Raw genomic sequence first — 23,593 nt, 5'->3', positions numbered from 1 at the left:
TCCTTCCTTCCTTCCTTCCTTCCTTCCTTCCTTCCTTCCTTCCTTCCATCTCTCTCTCTCTCTTTCTCTCTTTCTTTTTTAAAAAATTAATCACGTTTATCTCTACCATTGTGCCAATGAAGAAAGGGAACCTTGACCTAACTGAAACTAGGACAGTTGCCAGATTTGGCACTGTCCTGTTTGTCCCCATTTCCTTCTCACTTGCTGCCTTTTCTGTCCCTCAACAGGGAAACTGAGTTCTAAGCCCACATTCAGGTCCTTGGCTTCCCTTCACTGTTACTTTGCTGATAAATAGTCACCAGAACTAACTTCTCCTAACACTGCTGTATGTTTGGTCCCTCTACTTTTTTTTTTCTGGAAGCTCAGAGATGTTGATGCTTAGCTAGCCTAAGAGGAGGCCATGGAAGGGCCAGTGTAGGAGCCAAGGAAGGCCAGTGGCGAACATCTAGAAACAGCTTGTCAGTTGTGTGATTCCGTAAGCACTTAAGTTCATTCCAAGCCCAGATGTGGCTCTTCCAGAAGTTTGCTGCCTCCCTGCGGGTATCCTTGAAGAGAAGTGACTCCATTCACCTGTGGCAACATAGCCTTATCCAAGTCCTAGGACCATAGTGCCCACGTGGCTACCACAAGCAATTATAACCCTTTGTGACAGCTAATTATGTACAAAAGAATATTATTTAATACTTTAGGTCTTGAAACTCAGAGCTATCTATTAGGAAGAGAAAAATAGGTATTGTTCATTAAAAAATTGAATATATTTAATTTCCCAGTTTTTCAAAGAGATTCTTATGATGTCTCCTCCAACTTTCTAAGCTGTTTTTATATTGGAGATATGTTTTACATTAATGTAGCTTGTATTTTTTGAATTTCCATACTTTGGACCATTTATATCCATGATAATGACTGTTATTTAGGATCCTATTCGTAAATATTTCTGTGACAAGCAAAAATGAAAAAAAAAATACAGCATTAGCAATTGTCTCAAGAAAGCTTGGCTAGCTATACACATTTTTTTTTAAATTATACCTCTCATTGATTGTAATACTCTGTAAAATGACATAGAGCTAAATTCTGTTCTGATTAGGGTCACCTGCCATTAGAAAAAGCAGCATCCTATAGAGGCAGTGAAGCTATTATCTAGAAGAATATTGTAAAATGATTTTGCTTTGAAATAAGCATAAAAGCTCTTAATTAAAAAGCCAGGCAGCTGGTGCAGGGGCAGGCAGGGCAATGTATTGACTCTAATGCCTGCATTTCAATCAATGTCCTAGGAAAATGTCTGTCAAGCAACATGTTTTGGCTTTAGCTTTGTTACTTCTCACAATTATCTTTCAGTTTTGGAAAACCCATATAAGTCAATGTTAAAACACACCATCGCATGTGACATCCTTCATGCATTTTAGTCAATTTGCTCATAGTCCATGCGGCCAGTGATTACCTCATTGGGGGTGTTTCCCCCAGGGCTGTAGAAACCTGACCCTGCAGGGTTTCCATAATATTGTCATCTGAGTACAACTGCATGGGTGTATTAAACTGAGCATGAACAATCTTCACACCAGGAAGTTCCATTTCCAAGGGAATGTTAGGGGCCATCTTGGCAGCGACTTTCAAGTCACCTGGGCAAATAGTGCTAATGGTACTGATGGATGAAGGGGTGCTACGTCCGCTGCCACAATCAATGCCGGAGGGAGTGCTGCATCCACTGTGTTAATAATAACCCGTTACAGAGAGACGACACAGAAAATGAGGGTAGACAGACACAAGGTAAAATAAAGAACATATGCAAAGAAGTTAGACAGGATTGAAAAGAGAAGGAAAGAGGTGAATTACAGCAAAAACAGAAAAGCAAAAGGATATTGATTTCAGCCCAATCTGATTTTTTTTTCTGTTTTAAAGGATATAGGCAATAAGAAGGAATAATGAAAAAAACACGCCTTTAATTTAAGACTGAAAAATGAAAGTAAATTAAATCACTGAAGGCTATTAGCACATCTTTTCATACTGCCCCGCTATGAAATGTATTAGTTAAAAGTTCCAGGAATTTAGGAGAATTTTTTAGGATGGGGGGTTTGGGGGAGGAGAATGAGGGCTGGACCTATGATTTCTTCAGTTTGAGGCATTTCCAGTGTGGAAATTCCCTCCCCAGATGCAGATCTGTTACTCATCTGTGAATTACAATCTTAGAAGTTGACTGGCACCAAAAGGTTCTTATCTTGCTCATTGTCACACAACTAGTATGTATCAGAAGCAGGATTTGAACTAGGTCTTCCTGAACAAATTTCTCAAAAAGAAGTATACTCCTCCGTTCAGAGAAAAATCTAAGTAAAGGCAACAGGAATGAATGCCACCAAACTGCCCTTTCCACTTAGGACAAATATTTTAAACAATCCTTTGTTGAAAATTAAACTAAAGAGGGATTGTGAGCAAGATCAAACAGGCTGGACATTCTTTTGCGATTCTGAATTTCCACACTTAAGGAACAGATTAAATAATCTTTCACAAATAGTTATTAAGCACAACAGGCAAAAAAATCTATTTAAATGTTTTAGATTTTGGTCTATGATTAAAACAAAAAGAAAAGAAAAGAAAAGAAAATTGTCCCCCAGGTGGGCAAGTCTCTGATGCAGTTAGGTTGTTAGTTGCTGAATTATAGGATGTTCTGAAGTCTCTGGTATCTTTTTAACCTTTTGTCTCTGATAGAGCTAAATTTTTAAACTTACAAAATAAGTTTTATTTGATGTTATTTCACAATTTTATGGTTTAGTTTCTTTAAACAAAGGCAATGTCTCATGACAACAGTTTTATAAAAATATGGTTTTGTTTGCTATTGTTTGGCAATTTTTAAAAAAAATCTTTAAACAAAGACTTGCTGGCTCATAACTTAAGCCTCATGTCTCAACAAACACAACTGTGTTAATAGCTTCAGAAATTACCTTGGAGAACCTTTAGAAAAATCAGATAACTGGCTAAGCTCACAGACTTTCATGAAGGCAGTCAATTTTATAACTTGAGACTGTGCACTTAATCCAAAAGCTGCTTCTGCCAATGTTAAGTTTTTGCGGTGACTTCCTGAGCATTAGGGACTCGTGAAGAAGAAAATCCCCATTCCTATAGAATGTCAGCAGGCTCCCATGTTCTATCATCTAACAAAGGGCCAAAAGTTCCAGTCTAGATGACCCAAACTTTCCTTTCCTATGTCTAGAATCCCATGAGTGAATTTTGGGGAGATACGAGATCAACATCCTCAACCTGGAAAGAATTTGAAGGCTTTTCTGCTGAAGCTACAGTGTCATTTCACAGACAGAGTCTCACTATCAGAGATATAGTCAGAAGATTTAGAGTTGGTAGGGATTTTAGAGATTGCCACTCCCCTTCACCCATTTTACAGATTAGGCAAGTAACTTCAAGAGAAATAAATCTATTTTCCCAGGAGTCACAGTGGTAGTAAGTAGTACAGCCAGAATTTAAACTCAGGTCTTCTAATTAAAAATCCAGTGCTTTTGCCGTGATAGTACACTTTTGAGGACTCATATCATAGGATCATAGAGTCATAAATTTAAAGCTGGAAGGGACTTTAAAAACCATCTAAGTCCAATTTCCTCCTTTTACAGATGGGGGACTAGAAGCCAGAGAGGTTAAGTGACCACTTGGATGGTAACAGAGTCAGGATTTGAAACCAGGGCCTCTGACCCCCAATATTGTACTCTCATTTCCTTTATTTATGTGTTTTTTTCTCACATGACATTTATGCAAGATCATCGAATTTCAAGTAAAATGTGTATACCACAAACAAATGCAAATCAATAGAAAACAGCTGTTAATTTTCATTCAATAAGCATTTATTAAGTGCTGGTTGTGTGCTACTTCCAGAAAAAGCCTGGTAAATTTGAAAACAAGGAGGCAATCCCACATTCAATCAATTATCAATCAATCAGCATTTCTTAGTCATCTGCTATGTGCCAGGTACTGAGGTACCAAGCATTGGTTATTCTCCAGAGCCAGGCAAGAAGTGAGACAATAGGCCAGCCCAAACCTGCATACCACTGGCAGAAAGCAACATGACAGGTGCCTTTTGAAGGAAGGCATCGATGGGTACATTTTATGAGGAAAAAAATCCTATTGAAGAATCAAAAGGAAGTCTATTTACAGACTTCAGTAGCAGTGATTAGCACACTTTATTGATGAAATCACAGCCCAGTGTAAAAATTACAATTAATAATAATAATTCTTAAATGTTTACTGTGAACAAGACAGTATACTACACATGAAGAAATAAATATAAATAAGTTGTGAACCCTGACCTCAATTTTATCTTCTTTATAGCTAAATTAGAAAGATAACAATTAATTCTTTCATTTTATTCTATTCAGTGACAGGTTAAAACTAGGTTGACAAAATTGTTGATGAATGTGATAGATCCCCTAAAACCCAAATGGCTCTGTGTACCTGGTGCTGTCTCAATACTGAACAAATAATAGGACTGGTATTTCCAAACCACTTCAGCCTGAGTTGCTTTGCTAGAGGAACTGGGGTAGATTTTCTATGTGGTCTGATTCAGTCATGGTTGTATTGACTTGGCTATCACAGAGTGAAACCATAGCTTGCGAAATTGTTAGCTAATGCTGCCTGAAACAGTTGTTTTAACCCTGGGAAGATCTGGCTCTAAATAGTGAACTAATTATACTTTCACCAAGAATAGTTTGGGATGACAGCTCTGTTAGCTTCTCCTAAGCTGAAAAGGCTGTAAAGATTCTTTAAAGTCATATCTACTGGAACCAAGCAATCTTGGAAATGAACAGATTTATTCCAAAGCTTGTAGCTTTTCACTGACTATCCCCAATGCCTGGATTTCTTTCCCCTTTCATCTCTGCCTTCTGGATTCCTTCAAATCTCAGCTAAAATCCCACCTACTACAAGAAGCCTTTCCAGATCCCTTGTTAATTCCAGTGCCTTCCCTCTGTTAGTTATTTCCAATATATCCTGTATGTAGCTTATTTCTATATAGTTGTTTAAATGTTGACTCTCCCATTAGATTGTGAACTCTTTGACAGCAGGAACTGTTTTTTGCCTTTCTTTGTATCCTAGCACAGTGGCTGGCACGTAGTAAGTGCTTAATAAATGTTTATTGACTGACTGATTTATATGAGGTGGGGATGGAGATGGAATGGGGATAGTGTTAATAATTCACTGGAGTTGGGTTTGCTGCAAAATTTGTCAGCCAAATGAAGTCATTGCAACTTACTGAAAAGTCTTTCAGACGAACAAATTCAAAAGATAAAAGAACTCTGCTCAATTACAATGACTGATAATGAAGTATGCTACCTACCTCCTAACATCCATGCCTAGGGTAATGGTGATGGTGGTGGGAAATTGGCATTCAGTATTTCTGGGTGTGCCCACAGAAACATCAGGAGCACCTCATAAGCTGGAAAAATATGTAGCAATGAGTCTTCTCTACCCTAGGAAGAGGGAGAGCTAGCTTCCTTGGGATGCCTTTTGAGATTCATCTGGAAGTAACCATTCAAAAATTTTTGTCCCAGCATAAATGTATATAAATGTAATAATATATATTTAATACATAATATTTATATATTTATTCTGGGACAAAGATTATAATACATGTATGTTTATATAAATATAAGATATATATATTCATATATATCTTTATATAAAATATATTAAATAGGTAATGTATTACATTTGACATGTAATATAACATGGAAACATATAATGTTTTATATATCTCTGTATCTATATCTATATCCACATACAGAGAGATGGAGAATTGTTGGGATGGGGAGAACCTACAGGATCATTTTAAAAATTGATTGGTTCATGTAGAGATAGTCTTAGATAATCTTAGACTGAAGACCTACACACATGAGAAGCAGTATGGGCTAGTAAAAAGAGCTCTGAACTTGGGTGCAACATGAGTTTGAATCCTACCCTGGACACTCAGCATTGTGACCATGAAAATAATCACTTAATTTTCCTGACCCTCAATTTTATTACCTGTAAAATGGTATAATAATTCCAATAGTATCTACTTCACAGAATTGTGAAAATTGAATGAGATTCAAAATATAAGGTAGTATAAATACCAGATACTATATGATAGTAAAATTATAATACACTAATAATTCTTGCCAGTAATTACTGCATATGATATTATGTAATAATAGCTGGTATTCAGTGTATTATATTATTACAGTAAATTATATGTAAATTATAAAAGTTGAAGTATTGCTTTATATAAAATTTAATATATAATATTAGTATATACTACTACATATATTATATTAGTCTATAATATAATCTTTAGTATATGCTATGGAAATTTAATGTTTAGATTATGGCAAAAATAATTAAACCATAAGATACAGCAGAATATGAAGGAGTCTATTATAGTCATGGTGAAGTATCTATAATTTGAACCTGGCTAGAGAACTAAGGACAGATGAGATATTTATGAGGATTATAACTTTGTAATTGGAAAAATGTGAGAATGTGAAACCTATATAATTATAGACATGTTTAATATAAAATACAAGATGAGTGTATCTATGATGAATTTTCTTGAATCTATTACCTTAATAAAGCTAAATATTTAATAAGGGCATAGTATTATGCTACTATAGCAAAGATATAAGTTTCATTTTAATGGGCTGCCAGCTATGCTAGTCTCAAAAAAAATATCCAAAAAACTAATCTTGACAGGTAAATTAAGGAAATTCAGAGGATCATCAACTGAGATGAGAAGGTAATAATAACAATAACTAACATTTACATAGTGCTTTAAAGTTTTCAGAATACTTTACAAATATTATCTCATTTTTATCCTTACAACAATTTTGGGAATTAGATGTGATTATCCCCATTTTGCAGATGAGTTAACTGAGGCAGACAGAGGTTAAGTGATTTGCCTAGAGACACACAGCTAGTAAGAGGCTTGAGGCAAAATTTGAACTCAGGTTTTCCTGTCTCCAGGTCCTATAGTCTAGCCAATGTGTCACCCAGCTGCCTCCTCTTTTATTTTACTGATGAGGAAGCTAAGTCTAATAGAGGCTAAGTGACTTGCCCAAGCTTCTCCAATTAAAAAGTAACAGAGCTGGGAGATCATACTTAGATCCTCTAATTCTGTAGTCTGTACTCTTTTTTATTACAGAAACACTGCTAAGTTGTTTGCAGATTGGTTTTAAAGGACAATTTGTTTTTCTATTTTAATAAATTATATTAGTTGTTATCTATAGGAATGAGCAAGGAGAAGGGAGAACAGCCAGATGTGGAAATGGGCCTGACAGAAGTGAGTTCAGGAAACAGGGAGGCAGAGGAAAAGGGAAAAAGAAGAAAAGGGGGAATCAGAAAAATTGGAAAAGCGTGGCGAAGAGACAATGGATTTTATTCTCCACAGTCACTGTATTAAGGTCTGTCAAATTTTATTTGCTAGAATAGATCATTTCTATCCCCTTTCCCCCCACAGTGGTATTTTGGCCTGTGTTGGAAAAATCCATCTTCCTCTTTGAGAAGGTAGTGGGACCCTGACTGTAGCCACAGAGGTTCCATGGTATCATGGAACCAGTCAAGGCTACCCTGAGTCCTGTTTCTGGTTGCTTGTGAAAGCAACTGAGAGGAAAGAGACTAGGTCATGAGAGTCACCGATCTCCCTACACTTCTCAAAGCCTTAACACAAGGAGCTGGTGGTTTCCATTTTGGATATAGTTCGAAAAGACTGTATCAACTATAAACAGTCCATTTCACCGTTTGATAGACATCTCTGTTAAGGCATTCAGCCAATCCTATTAATGTGAAAATTACTCTATCACTCATTTCAACTCAACCCAACCCAACCCAATGACTTAGAAGTGTAAGCCCCAAATCATTTCCTTTTTCTCGAGCCTCTCTTACCATCCCCCCTTCAGTTCAGCAATCCATTGTAACAAATACTAATTAGGCACGTGTTAAAATGTGCAAAGCATTGTGGGTGCTTAGACTATCTAGAAGAATGAAAATAGCTTTTAAAAGCAGGTGCTAGAGCTGCTGGTAGGCTTGTGTTAAGGGCCTCTCTTGAGGTGTGTGTGCCTGTAAGAATGAGGGATTGCGGGGTTATGGTTAGAAGGTGTAGAAATTGGTGGGTTTATATTTATAATGGTATAAAAGTCCTTCTTTCTGTGTACTACCTGGCTTCCTTACAACTTTAAGAGATGTTTCTCTTTTCTTTTTGGCTAGGCTTTTCTGCCCTGGTGCTGTGCATATTGTATGACTCAGAAGGTCAAAGTATTCTGGATACAGTTTCCAAATGAACAAGTGCTTTAGTTAAAAATATCTGTGTTGATAGCTGTAAATTTCACAGCTCCATAAATGTCAACATTTACTCTTGAAATGGGAGGTTATATTTATGCTAGTGAAGCAAGCATTTTTCCCCTTTAAATAAGCTTTACAATGAGCCCATGCCACTCAAAGACAATGTAAGACACCCTGAAATCACATTTTTTGGTAATTAGTAAGAGTCAGTTAAAACAAGCATGCATTCCTTAGTGCACACTGGTAAAACTTATGACCTGCTTCGGCCTGGAAGTATGAAAGGTTTGGGCCGAATATTGTGCTTGTGTTCAAAGTAGTTCACATCCTGTAAAAACAAAGGATTAAAAAACAACACCACCAACAAAGTCAACAAAGATTAATGTTAAGATGCAATCAAATAAACACAATTTTTGTTTATTGTTTCCCAAACTGGATGCTTGAGTTACCTATCTGCTATTAAAATTATAAATATTAAGAGAAGTCACAAATTTGCTATGACTCTGGGAAGAATGATGGTTCTGCTGCCATTTCTTCATCACATCCAGATGTTCAGGTGTGTGGATGCTTTGGGTACCTGACCAACAGAGCAGTGCTTTGGATGAATATCTATTCAAGTATCTGATATGATATGATTTTTTCAGAAAAAGAAAAAATATTGAACAACAAGAGCTGGACTTTTAGGTGCAAACATAACAGTAACATCATCAAAAACATCATGGACAAAAGCCAAGAGTCAATACTTACCTTTGAGGTGAACTAGGAATAAGACCCCGTAGCTGTCCATGCAGTGCATCTTGAATATTGCCTGAAGAATAGAGCCCAATTGGCGAATTATAGGAGGAGCTCACTACCTGCCTTTTGTCGTCGATATTTGCTGCGGCAACAAAAGGCTGTGCCCTTCTGTTGTGAGCGGTACCAATAGGCTTGAATTCCTGTACGTGTTGGGCAGACAAAATACACAGAGCCACAGATACATAAAAAAGCGGTTAATGTGCAAAAATTGATTAGCCCCGTGCTTGTTAATCTTGGCATCTTTAATATCCACTATAGCATTCATGGACTGATTCAAGAAGCAATTAGCATCAAAAGATTCTCTGATTTTTTCCATAAAATTTCACCTGGCAAATAGAAAAAAATCCAGTGTCACTTAGACATCTAATGACTAGAGAACAAAAGAAGTGACATGGGTACAAAAATCAGCTGCTGTGTTATTTATTGGCTCTATATGAACTTCTTTCATATGTACAATTCTGAGGAGAATGGGAAAAGTGTGTTGTCAGGAAGGGCAATCTGGCCTTGACTCAATAATCATTTCCGTACATAAAAACCCAGTCTCAAGACACTTACCTAATGGAAAAACAGTTGGCAGAAATTTAAGTATCTTTTTTAAACCAATTGAGGCAGGAGAAAAATTGTTGGATTTAGTGTCCGAGGATTTGGGTTGGAATTCTGACTCTGGCTCTACCCATGTGTCCTCAGGCAAGTCAACTTTAGGTCTCAGTTTCCTCATTTGTATAAAGAATTGGACCTCTTGAGGCCTCTTCTAGCTCTGGCTTTATGATTCTATAAACTGTCATTAATTATGGGCCATTTAAATTCACTGAATTCCTTATTCTAAATAAGAAGACAGTTTCTTAGTCACTTAATAGAATAAATTCAAATTCTTAATTCAGAATAATTGATATTTCCACTAGTGGTTTTAAGTTTGAGGTGGAGGTGGAGGTGGGGGGAGATGGAAAGCTTAAATTAATGTCTCAACAACAATTCTCTAGTCTTGTGTCTGATGAAATTACAGATCCCTGTGCCACCTTTTTAAAGCTGCTTTGTGTTTTGGCTGTAGTCTCGGAACATTTTTTTGAGAACCACTGCATGTCTATTGTAGCACCTGAAGGACTGTATTTCAGAGATAGCAGTGACTCTGCTACATTACTGAAGGAATTTTCCACAATGCATCAGTCTCTAAACAAAGAAACGGATGAGTCTTGCGTTGACAATTCGATTTCCTCAAAGGAGTAGTTTGATTTGTGTTGGCTTATTCTTTTTTCCTTTTGAGAGCCATGTTGTTGTTATTTTCCTTCAAAATAGAAGGAAATCATTAAAGTCAAAGGGAATGTTACAATGGATGGGGGCCAGTTCCCATGACTAAATCTTCCCATTCTGGCAAAATTAACAAGATAAATCTTTATTAAAATATTTTCATTCATACATTTTAAATGGACAGTATCTTCATCTACTTCTGTGCTGATTTTATATTGCAAAGTGTTGCAGAAGTCTGCCAAATGTCTGAAAAAATATGTGACTAATCCAAAGTGGGACATTTTGTCTTGGGAGAAAAATCACTTTGCTGTCACATTAAGCTGCAGTGGGACTCCATTCTCCCTCTTGATGTGGGGGGCTCCGAAAGCTTCAAGACTCTCAGATAGCTGTGGGTTAGGCTGGTGACTATCTGCTGGAAATGAAAGGTTCCCTTCCTTGTGCTCTGAAAACACCAAGGGGGATAGGAACAGAGCTGGCAGATAGCTTCTTCTGGCTATTTCTAAATGTCTCCGACAAGATACTCTTTTTTTTTTTTTGGTAAGGCAATTGGGGTTAAGTGATTTGCCTAGAGTCACACAGCTAGTGTCAAGTGTCTGAGGCCAGATTTGAACTCAGGTCCTTCTGACTTCAGGGCTGGTGCTCTATCTACTGTGCCACTTAGCTGCCCCTGACAAGATACTTTCTGTATGTTTAGGAGGCCAGTCAGGTTTATTCAGTAGCTAACCCAATACAGTGGGGAGTTCAGTTTTAAATTAAACCTCTTTGAGGACTTGGAATGGGCTATTTTGCTTCTGACTTTGTCTCCCTAGCATCAGTATGGTGACTTGAACTTCTAGTCTATACCTGTTAATTCCCCTGTGCACAGAGCTCCCAGTGGAATGACTCCCTTTGTAAACAGAGACTTCTAACTGTGGGGCAATTTTTAGTCTTGGAGAGTTGTCTCGGGCCACTGGGAGGTTAGGTGACTTGTCTAGAGTCACATGGTCAGTTGTTGGAGCCAGAACTTAAACTCTTTTTTTTATGATTCCAAGGCCAAAACCTCTATCTATCATACCATGATGGCCCTACATTAAATCATTAATGCAGATGAATAACTCGATGTAGCTTAAGGCTGTTTCAGCCTTCTTCAACACAACAAACTCTAAAGAACTCATCCTCCACTCCACTCTGGCCATATAAGAAGTGTCGTGGAGTAGTAGATTGATTGTTCCAAAATCATGAAGACCTGGATTCAAATCCTGCTTTAGACACTACATATTACTCTGGTCAAATCACTTAACCTCTCTGCCTCATTGTCCTTACCTATAAAATGAAGGGAGGTAGAAATGATGGCTTTTAGGATCTGTTTCAGCTCTAAATCTAAAATCTATGCATAGGCATTAGTGACATTCTAGTCTTCACCAACTCAAGGAACTGCATTGATTACTAAGAAAAAATGAAATTCATTTCTTTATTCTTCTTAATCTGAAAAATAAATTGTATATCTCGGCTGTAGAACACTGTGCTTAACCACTCCATATCTTTAGGCAATTTTCTAAGACTTGCTTGATTGAAAACTTGCTTACATCCATCTAGGAGAGAATTTACTCACTGGGAAGTCTCCACATAGATGAAACCATAGCTCATAGGGTAATAGATCCAGAGTTAAAAGACTCAGAGACCATCTATTCCTATACCCTCATGAGGAAACCAAAGCCCAGAGAGGTCAAGTTTTTCAAGGTCACAAAGGAAGTGACAGGTGGGATTTGAATCCAGATCCCCTGATTCCAGAGCCTTCTAGAAATAAGGTTCTTTCTTTCCATTGTACCCCACTGCCTCTAGACAATTTTTTTAAAAAAAAGTCATAGATAGAGGCAGGTAGGTGGCATAGTGGATAGAGTACCGGCTCTGGAGTTAGGAGGACCTGAGTTCAAATCCAGCCTCAGATACTTGATACTTACTAGCTGTGAGACCCTGGGCAAGTCACTTAACCCCATTGCCTAGTCAAAAAAAGAAATCATAGATGGATCAATAATTGATTGAAGTAGAAGACTCTAAAAGGAAAGTCTGAGAATTAATGATAATAAAAATTAAAGATTAATTTTATAATTATATAAATACTTGGCCTATGATCTCACTAGTATGGAAACTCTTTCTACTAATGTAAATTTGCAACTCTCTGTAACTTGAGGTCTCACAGAGTTGCCTAGGCAGCTGGGTTATTAAATGACCAGCCCATGAACTAACCACTAGCCCATGTTAGAAGAAGTACTAGGTCTTTCTGATTCCAAGGTCGGCCCTCTTTTCAGTTTGCCAGATTGATTAATAAAAATGATTAAAGCTTGAACAGTATGATCAGTTTCATGGAAAGAGCATTGGAATACAAGAATGGAATATAAAAGGCCTGGTTCTTTCTGGTCCTGCCCTGCCACTTATTAGCTGTGTGATCATTGCCAAATCATTTTGTCTTTCAAGGCTTTAGTTTCCCCATCTGTAAGGTAGGGCTAGACATGATCATCTCTATGGTTCCTTGTAATGATACCAGTCTATAATTTCATAAGCTGCCTAAGGAGAGTCACGAAGTAGGGTGCAGAAATCAGCTAGCCCCAGACTGGCCCTCTGAGAACAGCCTTTTCTTTTTACATGTATATGTACATGTACATATACATGTACATATATGTATGTATGTATGTATAGATGTATATATGTGTGTGTATATATGTGTGTATATATATATATATAAAACAAATATATATATAAGACAAAGAAGTATAGTCACTCATTTTTGTACTTATGCCTTAAAATTTATGAAATAAATGCACTTGAAACATATTTAAAATTAGATACTTCCTGAGGAGTAACTATTTGCTGAAAAGAAATATTTAAAAGCATTGCTTCCTGAGAGAAGTGGTGTGAAATTATCCAAAGGGCATACCGAAGATTCTAGATCATGGAAAAACAGAAGAATTTAGCATTAAGGGTCACCATTCTGATTACTTTTCACTTTATTGTTGACAAATTAACAACTTAGCCTCTGTTAAGGTTTAAAGTATTTTGCTCCTAACAGTTTGGTGAGGTCGATACTATTCTTAGCTTCATTTTATAGATGAAGAGAATGAAAGTTGGAGATGTTAAATGAATTGACTAGGGTTAAACGGCTAGATTTGAACCCAGATCTCCTAATTCCAATTCTAGCATTGTTTCTACCTAACACCCTGCCTCTCGTAATGAAAAGGCATATTAAAAAATTCATTCTGTAGTTAAACTAATTGCATAATACAATGTTATAGTTAGTTACACTTCAATACCTTTTGTCCTGGAAAACATTAGTAACACAAAATGTCAATAGCAAAACACACAGCAGGAAAAACAGTCCAGCTCTTGTGTTTATCCAACCTAAACTAAATTTTTCAAGTTGTCCCTATATTTCCTGGTAGCAACCCATGAGTTTTTACTTTATTTTGGAATTTCCAAACACTAAATCATAAATCAAAAAGGAGAACTAATGAAATACCATCCCAAACACAATCTTTCTTTTATTCCCCAAGCAAAGGAGACTGTTGGTGTTAGAGAGAACATAACACTTTATTAACATCCTAGAGCAAATTTGGCAGAAGTCTCCTCCATTGTTACTCACTTTTAATTGGAATGACCCAATAATTCCAACCCAAATAATTTGTTTGACTTAATGCATATATGATGAAATTTGGTTTGAGGTTGACTACGACAGCTGATTATGATTCCTTATGACAGATCTTGAACAACTAAACTAGAAAAGGCTGATGAAATGTTGGCTCAAATAGTGTTATGAAAGCTATTGCACATTTGGATGTTCAAGAATGTTCCTAGGCCGTCTTCTCTCACTGATCTTCTTTGGTGTGCAATGATAAATAGTTTTGGACACTTGTACTATGTATACTCCTAAATTATCACGCTATTTCAAATGAAAGATCCTTTCTGCTAGACTTTTTCAGATGAATTGCTTGAATTCTTCATTTCACTTTCCATGTATATACTTGACTTCATTTTCAGTCAGTCAGTGTATCCACTAGCATTCATTAAGTATCTACTATGTGTCAGGCACTGTGCTAAGCAATCATCTTCCAATAAATGGATGGAGTTTTCCTCCTGATGCTGTTTAGGCCTCTTGTCATTTGGTCTTGGATCAAAATTTAAGCACCTACTATGTGTCAGGCACTGCGGTTAATGATTATCTTCCAATAAATATGGGGCTTTCCTCCTAATACTGTTTAGCCTCCTGTCATTTGATTTTGGATCCAAAAATAAGCACCTACTATGTGTCAGGCACTGTAGCAAACGATTGTCTTCCAATAAATGGATGGGGTTTTCCTCCTGATGCTGTTTAGCTTCTTGTCATTTGATCTTGGATCAAAATTAAGAGTAGCTTTGGTGCCTGAAAAGTGTCTTTCCCCTACTTATGAATTATGCATTTCAGACATTCAAATGACATTTAACAATGAGAATAGTACTATATTATTTAAGGACATGTAAGTGTAGGGGAAAGAGGAAAGAATTCTTTGTATCTTTAATGTCTTGCTTTAGAAAATGAACATTAAGTTATGTTCAAGGATTCCTACACAAAATTTCTCATTAAGTCAGAGGTTGGACTAGATGACTTTATAAAGTCTCCTTCAACTTCAAGATTTTGAGTCTGCTCAAAACACATTTTTACCATTGATGTTAAGTCTTAGATATGTTTGACATTACATTTCTCTGATTATTGTAGGGCAATAATGTTATGAAAGAAAGATAATTAGAACACTTCTCTGTTTTACAATTCATACTTTATTTGAGTCTCTTTGCAACGGTAGGAAATCTACAGGATAAGAAAAGTAGTCATAGCTAGAGAGCCAATTCATATTAGGGTTATGTCTTGCCCTAATGTTGTTTGCTTGTTTTCAGTCATGTCTGATTCTTCATGACCCCATTTGGGGTTTTCTTGGCAAAGATACTGTAGTTGGTTTGCTGTTTCCTTCTCCAGATCATTTTACAGATGAGGGAACTAAGGTAAATAGTGTTAGGTGACTTGCCCAGGGTCACACAGCTAGTGTCAGATTTGAACTCAGGTCTTCCTGAGTCCAGGCCTGGTACTCTATCCACTGCACCACCTAATAGCCTAATAGTGTACTAGCATTTGGTGATGGTGCCCAAAGTCAAGGCACCATTTTTGGATAGGTTAGAGTTCCATTCCAGAACATTTTATTCCCACTTAAGAATTAAGAATTGTATAGGATTTGGAGTATTCAAAAATGAGCATTCTTATCTGTAATTAATGAATCCTCTGGGACTTTATGTGAATCTGGATCTCATCAATTTGGATATTATCTCTAGTGATGCATAGTAATGACCCATCCACGACTGCCTATCCTTTTCCATGTCTTCCCATAAATTCACCACAGGGTACCTTGTACAATGTAGGCATTTAATTGATGTTTATCCAATTGGTTGAAAAACTCCTATTACCCTAGTTGGCTTGAGCATGATGAGGCCTGGAGAAATTTAATTCTTCAGTGTTAGGTTTGTGGCAGTGCTTAGGAAGGGAGCGGGGACATCTCAGTTATAAACATGTCAAAAGTAAGGCAAAGCTTGGCCCCAGTTGAAGGGAGGGCTGAATTCCTAGGGCTTACAAAGCCCAGGGACTTGGACAATAGGGAGGACCTATCTACGTTTCGCCTATATATGGGCTTTGTGTTTAGCTGGGTGGTGGAAACACCCGAAGAGAAAATGGAATGCTCACTATGGAGTTCCAGAGCCAGGGAGCTGTAACGTGCTTTGTCTGTAGTGATGGATGGGACAAGGATACAATTCATATTCTAGAATATCATTGCTTGTTGTCTAAATGATGATGATGATTTTTTAACCAATGACAATCAAATTTAACAACCATTGATCATACTCTTTTGACTGCAAATATGTATCTTAAAAATAAATTGGCAACAAGATCTACTGGCTAGATTCCAGAGCCTTCATTTGGGGATCCTGATTTATTATTCATCAGCCTGCAGTATAGCCTTAGGAAAATAGCAATTCAGTTTGTCAGGTATGTCATCTAAGGCATGGTAAACTGGTAAGACGCCTTAAATAATAATTCAAATTCATTAAACAAGCATTATTTATTAAATGCCTGCTGTATGGAGGCAGTTTGGCACAGTGTAAAGAGCATCAATTTTGAGGTCAAAAGATCCAAGTTCAAATCCATCTTTGAAATGGATGTGACCTTATCCTCCCTGGGCCTCAGTTTCTTCATCTATAAAATGAGGCGTTTGAATCTCCACAGTGTCCAAAGGAACCTTAGGGACCAACTAGTCCAACCCATAAATGAGAGTAATTCCCACAATAACACACCTGACAATGGTTGTCCAGCCTCTACTTGAGGACTCCCAGGACGGGGTGCTCACTACTTGTTGAAGTAGTTCATTTCACTCTTGGACAGCTGTAATTTTTAGAACGTTTTTTCCCAACATCATGCCTAAATTTGCCATCTATTGTTCCTGGTTCTACCCTCTGGGGCCAAGCAACAAATTTAACTCATCTTCCCCATGACAGTTCTTCGGAAAATTAAAGGAAGCTAACATATCCCCCTTGAGCCTTCTCTTATTCTTAAATATGCCCAGTTCCTTCAATAGATTTTCTCTTGTCGTGTACTGAAGCCTTTCACCATCCTGGTTCCCCATCTCTGGATGTTTTCTAGCTTATCAATATCCTTCTTAAATCATTTTGTGGTGCCCAGAACTGAACACAACATTCTAGATGAAGTGTGAGGAGGATGCTATACAGTGGGATTTTCACACTTCTGTTCTAAGAAGCTAAACCCCTCAAAGCAGCTCAGCTTAGCTTTTTGGACCACCACTTCATGCTGATGACATATATTGCCCTTACAATCATAAAAATCCCCCAGGTTTTTCAGAACAATTGTTTTCCATCAAGGCCTCTCCATCTTGTTCTCCTGAGTAGGATTTTTGGTGCCCAAGAGCCAGACAATACCTAATGGACTCTGGTTCATTAGATTCATCCCAGTGCTCCAGCCTATCAAGATCCATTTGGATTCTAGATCTTTCATGCAGTCTGTCTATTTGCCACTCCTCCTAGCTTTGTATCATCTGTAACTTTGATGAGCATATCTGTCATCAATGTCTTTATCCAAATCATTGATAAAAATGTTAAACAGTACAAATCCAAGCACAGATCAAACAAAGTAGGCATATAATGGATGTTTGTCCAGTTGGTTGAAAAATCTTTTATCACAGTTGTCCTGAGCATGGGGAGGCCTGGAGAAATTTTTGTTCTTTAGGGCTAGGTTTATGACAGTGGTTGAAGAGGTAGCAGGAACATCTCAGGAATAAACTTGTCAAAAGCAGGTCAGGACTTACCTCATTTGAAAGGGAAGGTTCAATTCTCAGGGCTTTCCAAGTCTACTTATTTGGACTTTGGAGAAGGTTACTCCCTTAGAGATGTCCTGTCATGTTGACATTCGTCCATTAACAATCAATTTTTGAGTTTAATTAGGGACATCTGGGTGACTAGGGACAGCTAGGTGGTGCAGTGGATTGAGTGTTGGCCCTGAAGTCAGGAAGACTCATCTTCCTAAGTTCAAATCTAACCTCAGACACTTACTGGGTTTGTGACCCTGGGCAAGTCACTTAACCCTGTTTGTCTGAGTTTCCATGAGCTGGAGAAGGAAATGGCAAACCACTCCAGTATTTTTACCAAGAGAAGTCCAAATGGGGTCATGAAGAGCCAGACATGAGTGAAAATGACTGAATGGCAGGGTTAAGTAGCCTCCAAGTTCCCTCTTAGCCCTACATCTATGATATTCTAAGTGTTAGAGATACAAAAATGAACTAATTGGGTACCACTGACCTCAAGGAACTTAACATCTAAATGTGGTAAGAAGGGAGAAAATGACTCATATACAAATAGCTATGATATACAGAATAAGATAAAAACAAAGAATTCTAGGCAAATGTGCTATGAAAAATTTGAGGAGGGAAAGATTTTAAAAAATTGTAAGATTTGGAAATTGATTTAGCACAATACAACATACTACACGCTTAAGAATTTCACCAAATTATTCCTAGGTTACTTTACTTAAATAAGTCAGAGACACTTAAATGGTTGACTTAAAATTTGACCAAGACTAGAAACCCGGGAGGACCTAGTTCCACAGTGGCGGGTTAAGCTGCCCATTTTAATGGCCTTCACTTTCGTTACCTTTGTTTATCAAAGATTAGTCTATTTGTGCAGCTCTTTTAGAAAAGACTTTTTCTTCTTTGCCTAACAAAAGTATGAAAAAAAATCTTCGTAGAACATTAGGTAAATTATTCTTAGAGACCTATTCTACTTTAACAAACTTAACATCACTGATTTTTTTGAGGTGGGGTGGGGGTTAGAGCATCTCATGGCCAGCACCAGCCCCTCCCAAAATTGTAGACCGGTCAAAGTTTCTTGTTAGCACTTTCAGCCTCCTTTTGGTGGGCCTTCTGCCCCTCCCTCATCTCAGGAGCCCCTCCTCTTACTGGTTTCTTACCCCATTCTATGAAAATCTATTATTAGGAAGAGATATGATAGGCTCATTAGCCCTGAGGAATAAATTGAGCGAAAGGTGTTACCTCTTTTGTTGTTATTATTCAGTCCTGTCTGACTCTTTGTGACCCCATTTGGGGTTTTCTTGGCAAAGATACTGGAGTCGTTTGCCTTTTCCTTCTCCAGCTCATTTTGTAGATGAGGAAACTGAGGCAAGTAGGGTTAAATGACTTGCCCAGGGTCACACAACTAGGAAGTGTCTGAGGCTGGATTTGAACTCATGAAGATGAGCTTTCCTAATTCTAAGCCCAGAGCTCTATCCACTGTACCACTTGGATGCCCCCAGTTACCTCTCTCAGGGAGTATTTGCAATAAAGCCTTAAGCCTAAGGAATAAAGATTTAACAAACATTTCAGACATCTGCCCCTTATTGAGACTAGCCTTCTCAGTTCCCCAAAATCTCACAACACAGATAGCACCCTGCCTATTCTAATCAGGAAAGCCAAGCCTGACTTTTGCCTAACAGCTTAAAGAAAAGGAAGTTACTGAGTCTTAAGAGACTTTCTCTGCAAAGGAAGGTATTGAACTGGAATGTTCCGATATATTCCCCTCCTTCCTCCCCCATATCAATTTTCTTGTGGTAAAAGCCTTTTTTTTTTTTAACACAGTCAGTGCAGGGAACTTTGATTTAGCAGGTAAGTCCTAGCGAGCTTTCTGAAGTTCAGTTTAGTGAAATGCCTTTGCTAGGGTCACAGGACTCTTAGATGACAAGGTAGCTTTTGAACTCAACACTTCATGTCTCTAAGCCTGATATGCTAGTCTATATAGTTTTTGAAAGTTACTAATGCCTTTTGAGAGCATACAAAATGATATGCAATGTTTATCCCCTTGCTAACTTGAGAAGAACTAGTTCAGAAAATCTTTTTTAATGTGATTTGTACAGAATGCTATAAGTAAGATTTGGGTTGATTTCACTTGGTTATGGCACTTCCATACTGAAATATTCAGATAAGCATCAGATTATTCAACTCATTTATCCCATTTAGTGAGAGTAGATTTAAATGAAAATTCTTTGTCTTTTTTAATTCAGCTGCACAGAGAAGGGCAGAATGTCATTTTTGTAACTATGTTTACTGGCATCTGCAGCTAAGTAACTATACAAATGCCTGAAATGAGAATTACAAAGAAATAAGTGGAATGAAAAGCTGATTGGAGGTCTCTACATGTTTGTACTTCACAAGAATTATAACTGTCTCATGAAAAACACCCTAATGAAATTGTAGATTTGATACATTTTCCTTTTTTTCTTTAAAACATTTACAGCTTATATTCATGCTACCAGAGTAGAAGCTCATTGAAGGCACAGATTCCTTTAATTTGCTTTTTGTAAACCCCATATCTAGGAAAGCAGCTTTATATACCATAAACAGTCAATAAATATTTGTTAAATTGAACTAAAGAAGACTTTAAAATCTAGATAAATTTTAAAGGCATATAGCTACATGTAGACATGATGACTTCCTAGCCAGAACAATTATGTACAAAAAGTGTTGTTGTTTGGTCATGTCTGAATCTTGATGACCCTGTATGAGGTTTTCTTGGCAAAGATACTGGAGTGGTTTGGCATTTCCTTCTTCAGCTCATTTTATAGGTGGGGAAACTGAGGCGAGCAGGGTTAAGTCTTTAGTCTTAGTATATTACCAGCTCAACAGTTTTTCTAATCATGCATTTCTTTTCTGATATATTTTACAAGGTAGCACAGTGGATAGAGTGCCAGGCCTGGAGTCAGAAAGACTCGCCTTCCTGAGTTCAAATCTGGTCTCACATACTTGCTAGCTGTGTGACTGTAGGCAAGCCATAACCAACTCAACACTCACTGTGTGTCTCTCTATTGTCCTTAATAACCCACAGTTTTAATTCTTATGGGATAATGGTAGTTATAAATTTTGCAGCCAGATGGAATCCCTTGGAGAATATTATGACTGAAAGTCTTTTTGTTTGGACAGGGAGCAGTTGGAAACTGCTGAAGGCACAACAAATTCCTAAATAAAATCTCTTTGTTTCCTCTTCAATTCTGAGGTCAACTTGTTGTCCATCTATGTAATTTTTGGAAGTAACTAATCTATGTTGCCTGTCCAAGGAATAAGAACTAATGGAGTAACTCCATAGGCTGTCCATCCCGTTATACCTTAAGATCAAGACAATAGGCAGGGCTGTTGGTATCCTTGGTTTTTCTTGCATAAACTGCTATATTATCTTTTTTTAAGTGGCCCTGGCTTTCACTAAAGTAACTTTATAGTGTCTTGGAACTTAACTGCAATCAGCATGTCATTCACAAACAGGAATAACTGGAAGACCTCATCATCTATAGAGAATCCTTTTTGCATTTGGAGTCTGCACAAACTATCCTCTGATAGTGTTTGTTTTACATTATAATATTTATAATCAGAGGTTTGCTGAACAGTTACCTCTGTGATTGCACCTATCAAGGTTTCTTGTATAGTCTTAATATATGGATGAGAAACATCTGTTGGAAGAGGCCTTTATGGCTGCATTTTATTTTCTTGAATAAAAAAAGTTTTTTTTTTAAATAATCAGCAAATACTTAATGCAATGGCATTTTGTATTTTTTATATTTTACAGCCAATTGTGTGACTGTGAGGAAGTCCTCTGGTGTAGAAAATCATCTACAAAAACCAGCTTGTCCCACTGTCATATTTTCATCAAGGATACTTTTGATAGGTTTATTCTTTAAAAGTTTTTAGAGAGATAAGAAGGTATGTGATACAGTAGTTGCTCATGTCTTCATGTTTACCTTTTTGTGTAAGGGGGGGTGATAATATGATTTCCCTCCCATTCTTTTGTTATCTTTCACTCAGATAGCTTAAAAAAATTCCATTTCATTACTTTGAAAGATATTGCTTCCAGTGTGAATTTCTTCTCTATTTAGTTTGGTTCCACTTTTCTTCATAAACTTCTCTTCCTAAGTGCCTTTCCTCTTTCTCAGATGAGAATGAAGTATTGAGTCCAAATATGGTAGTTCCATTGACTTCAATTATGACAATATATTACAATCCTGTTTTGTTCCGTTTTGCATCTATTTGTTGCCTCCTTCAAATTTCATTTATAAATGTTCTTGAGATGATCTGGACTGGTTGAGTTTTATGCATGTTTTCTACACTTATTTCCCTTCTATTGGTCTTCAATTGTTAAATCGTAGCAGTCTTTTTTTATCCTCCTCTATAATATTTCTCAAATGAGTTTGTTTTATAAATCAGTGTTGCCTTTGGATGCTATATCTTTCTCCTTGATAAGAAGATCAAGTATTTGCTGGCTGAAGTAGTTTTCAGGTCCTTCTAATCTCATTTTGGCTTTTTCCTTACATTGTCTAAACTTCTAAAAGACATAATGATAATAATATTTAATGTTTTTACCTTTGTCTATTTCCCATTAAAAAAATCAATGTTTAAAAAAATTGACTTGTTTGAACATATAGGTTTGTGGCTATTAATAGTTTTATGTGCTGTCCTTTCATTTTTTTCTTGTATTTTGGTGTTGATTTGCACTTCTGTTCTAACTAATGGTTTGTGAGATCCCTTTCAGTCCAAGATCTGTGATTCTATGATTCTAGACAATGATCTGACTGAACGTAGATAAAAGATTCTGAAACCACTCCTGTATCACTAACTAGTCATTTCTTGCCCATCAAGATATATTTAATTTTATCTTTTTTGGTTGTGATGTTGTTTGGTGTTTGCCACATCTAGAACTTTCCAACTCTGCCTCTGAGGAAAGTATTCATCATATTCCAGCAGTGGTAGTCTATAAACCTTTTGGGTCTTTTTATTCCTTATCTTGATCCTTATTTTCCAACATTTTTTTTTTTACTTTCCTACCTATGCCTACCTTTACCTCACAGTTAACAAGTATCGAAGTGTACATTGACTTGACTTGGAAAATCTCCTGAAGATTTTTTTAGACTTTCTCTACTTTGACATTCTCTACAACAAATGTTGCTTAGATTGGAACTAACTTCATGGAGGTCTTTCTGATTATGCTCAATATAAACATTGTAAGGTCAGATGACCAAACATTTCCACCTACTTGTCTTTGTGCAAATGATTAAACCAACTTCAACTAATCCATGATGTTTTTTACTTTTTTGTGTCATGGATCCATTTGGTAGTCTGGTGACCTTCCTTCTCAGAATAATGTTTTTAAATGCATAAAATAAAATATAATGTTTTAGAAAGGAAACCAATTTTGTTAAAATATAGTTATCAAAATATATTTTAAAAAAAGATTCATGGAACCCACATGGGAACCCTGCTTTATAGTTCTGTTGTGAGTCTTCTCCCTACACTTGCTTTTGGTAAACTGATGACCTCTAAAGGATATTCTAAGTCTCCATCTATGATCCTGTGATCTCATCTGCTTCCAAGGGTTCAATTATCATCTCTGCAAAGGGGACTGTTTCCACTCTCCTCTTTCATTGACGTTTTCAAGGAGAATTTGTAAGCCATCCTTTTTTATAGCTTCAACTTCCTTTTGTCTTCTGGCTTAATTTGTAGTAAGAATGTCAGTATTGGTGTGGTTCTTCTAGTTGCATATTGAATTGTTGGTCATTGGACAAAGAGCTCACATTTAGAGGAGTACCATCCATTGCATCCATCCATCCATCCATCCATCCATCCATCCATCCATCCATCCATCCATCCATCCATCCATCCAT

At 37.0% G+C, this 23,593-nt stretch overlaps 1 protein-coding gene across 1 annotated transcript in view; it reads right to left on the bottom strand.

The window, feature by feature from the left end:
• The window catches only part of PDLIM3 (PDZ and LIM domain 3), a 53,642-nt gene that overhangs the window by 8,882 nt on the left and 21,167 nt on the right, over positions 1-23,593 (bottom strand). Inside the window, exon 3 of the mRNA XM_027837456.1 lies at positions 9,046-9,233. Within this exon, the coding sequence (XP_027693257.1) occupies positions 9,046-9,233 (188 nt within the window). The remainder of the gene's footprint in view (positions 1-9,045; positions 9,234-23,593) is intronic.

The sequence above is a fragment of the Vombatus ursinus genome, unplaced genomic scaffold (assembly GCF_900497805.2).
Source record: "Vombatus ursinus unplaced genomic scaffold, bare-nosed wombat genome assembly UNPS02014821.1, whole genome shotgun sequence".
Lineage (NCBI taxonomy): Eukaryota > Metazoa > Chordata > Mammalia > Diprotodontia > Vombatidae > Vombatus > Vombatus ursinus.
This window is presented reverse-complemented; position numbering and strand designations above follow the sequence as displayed.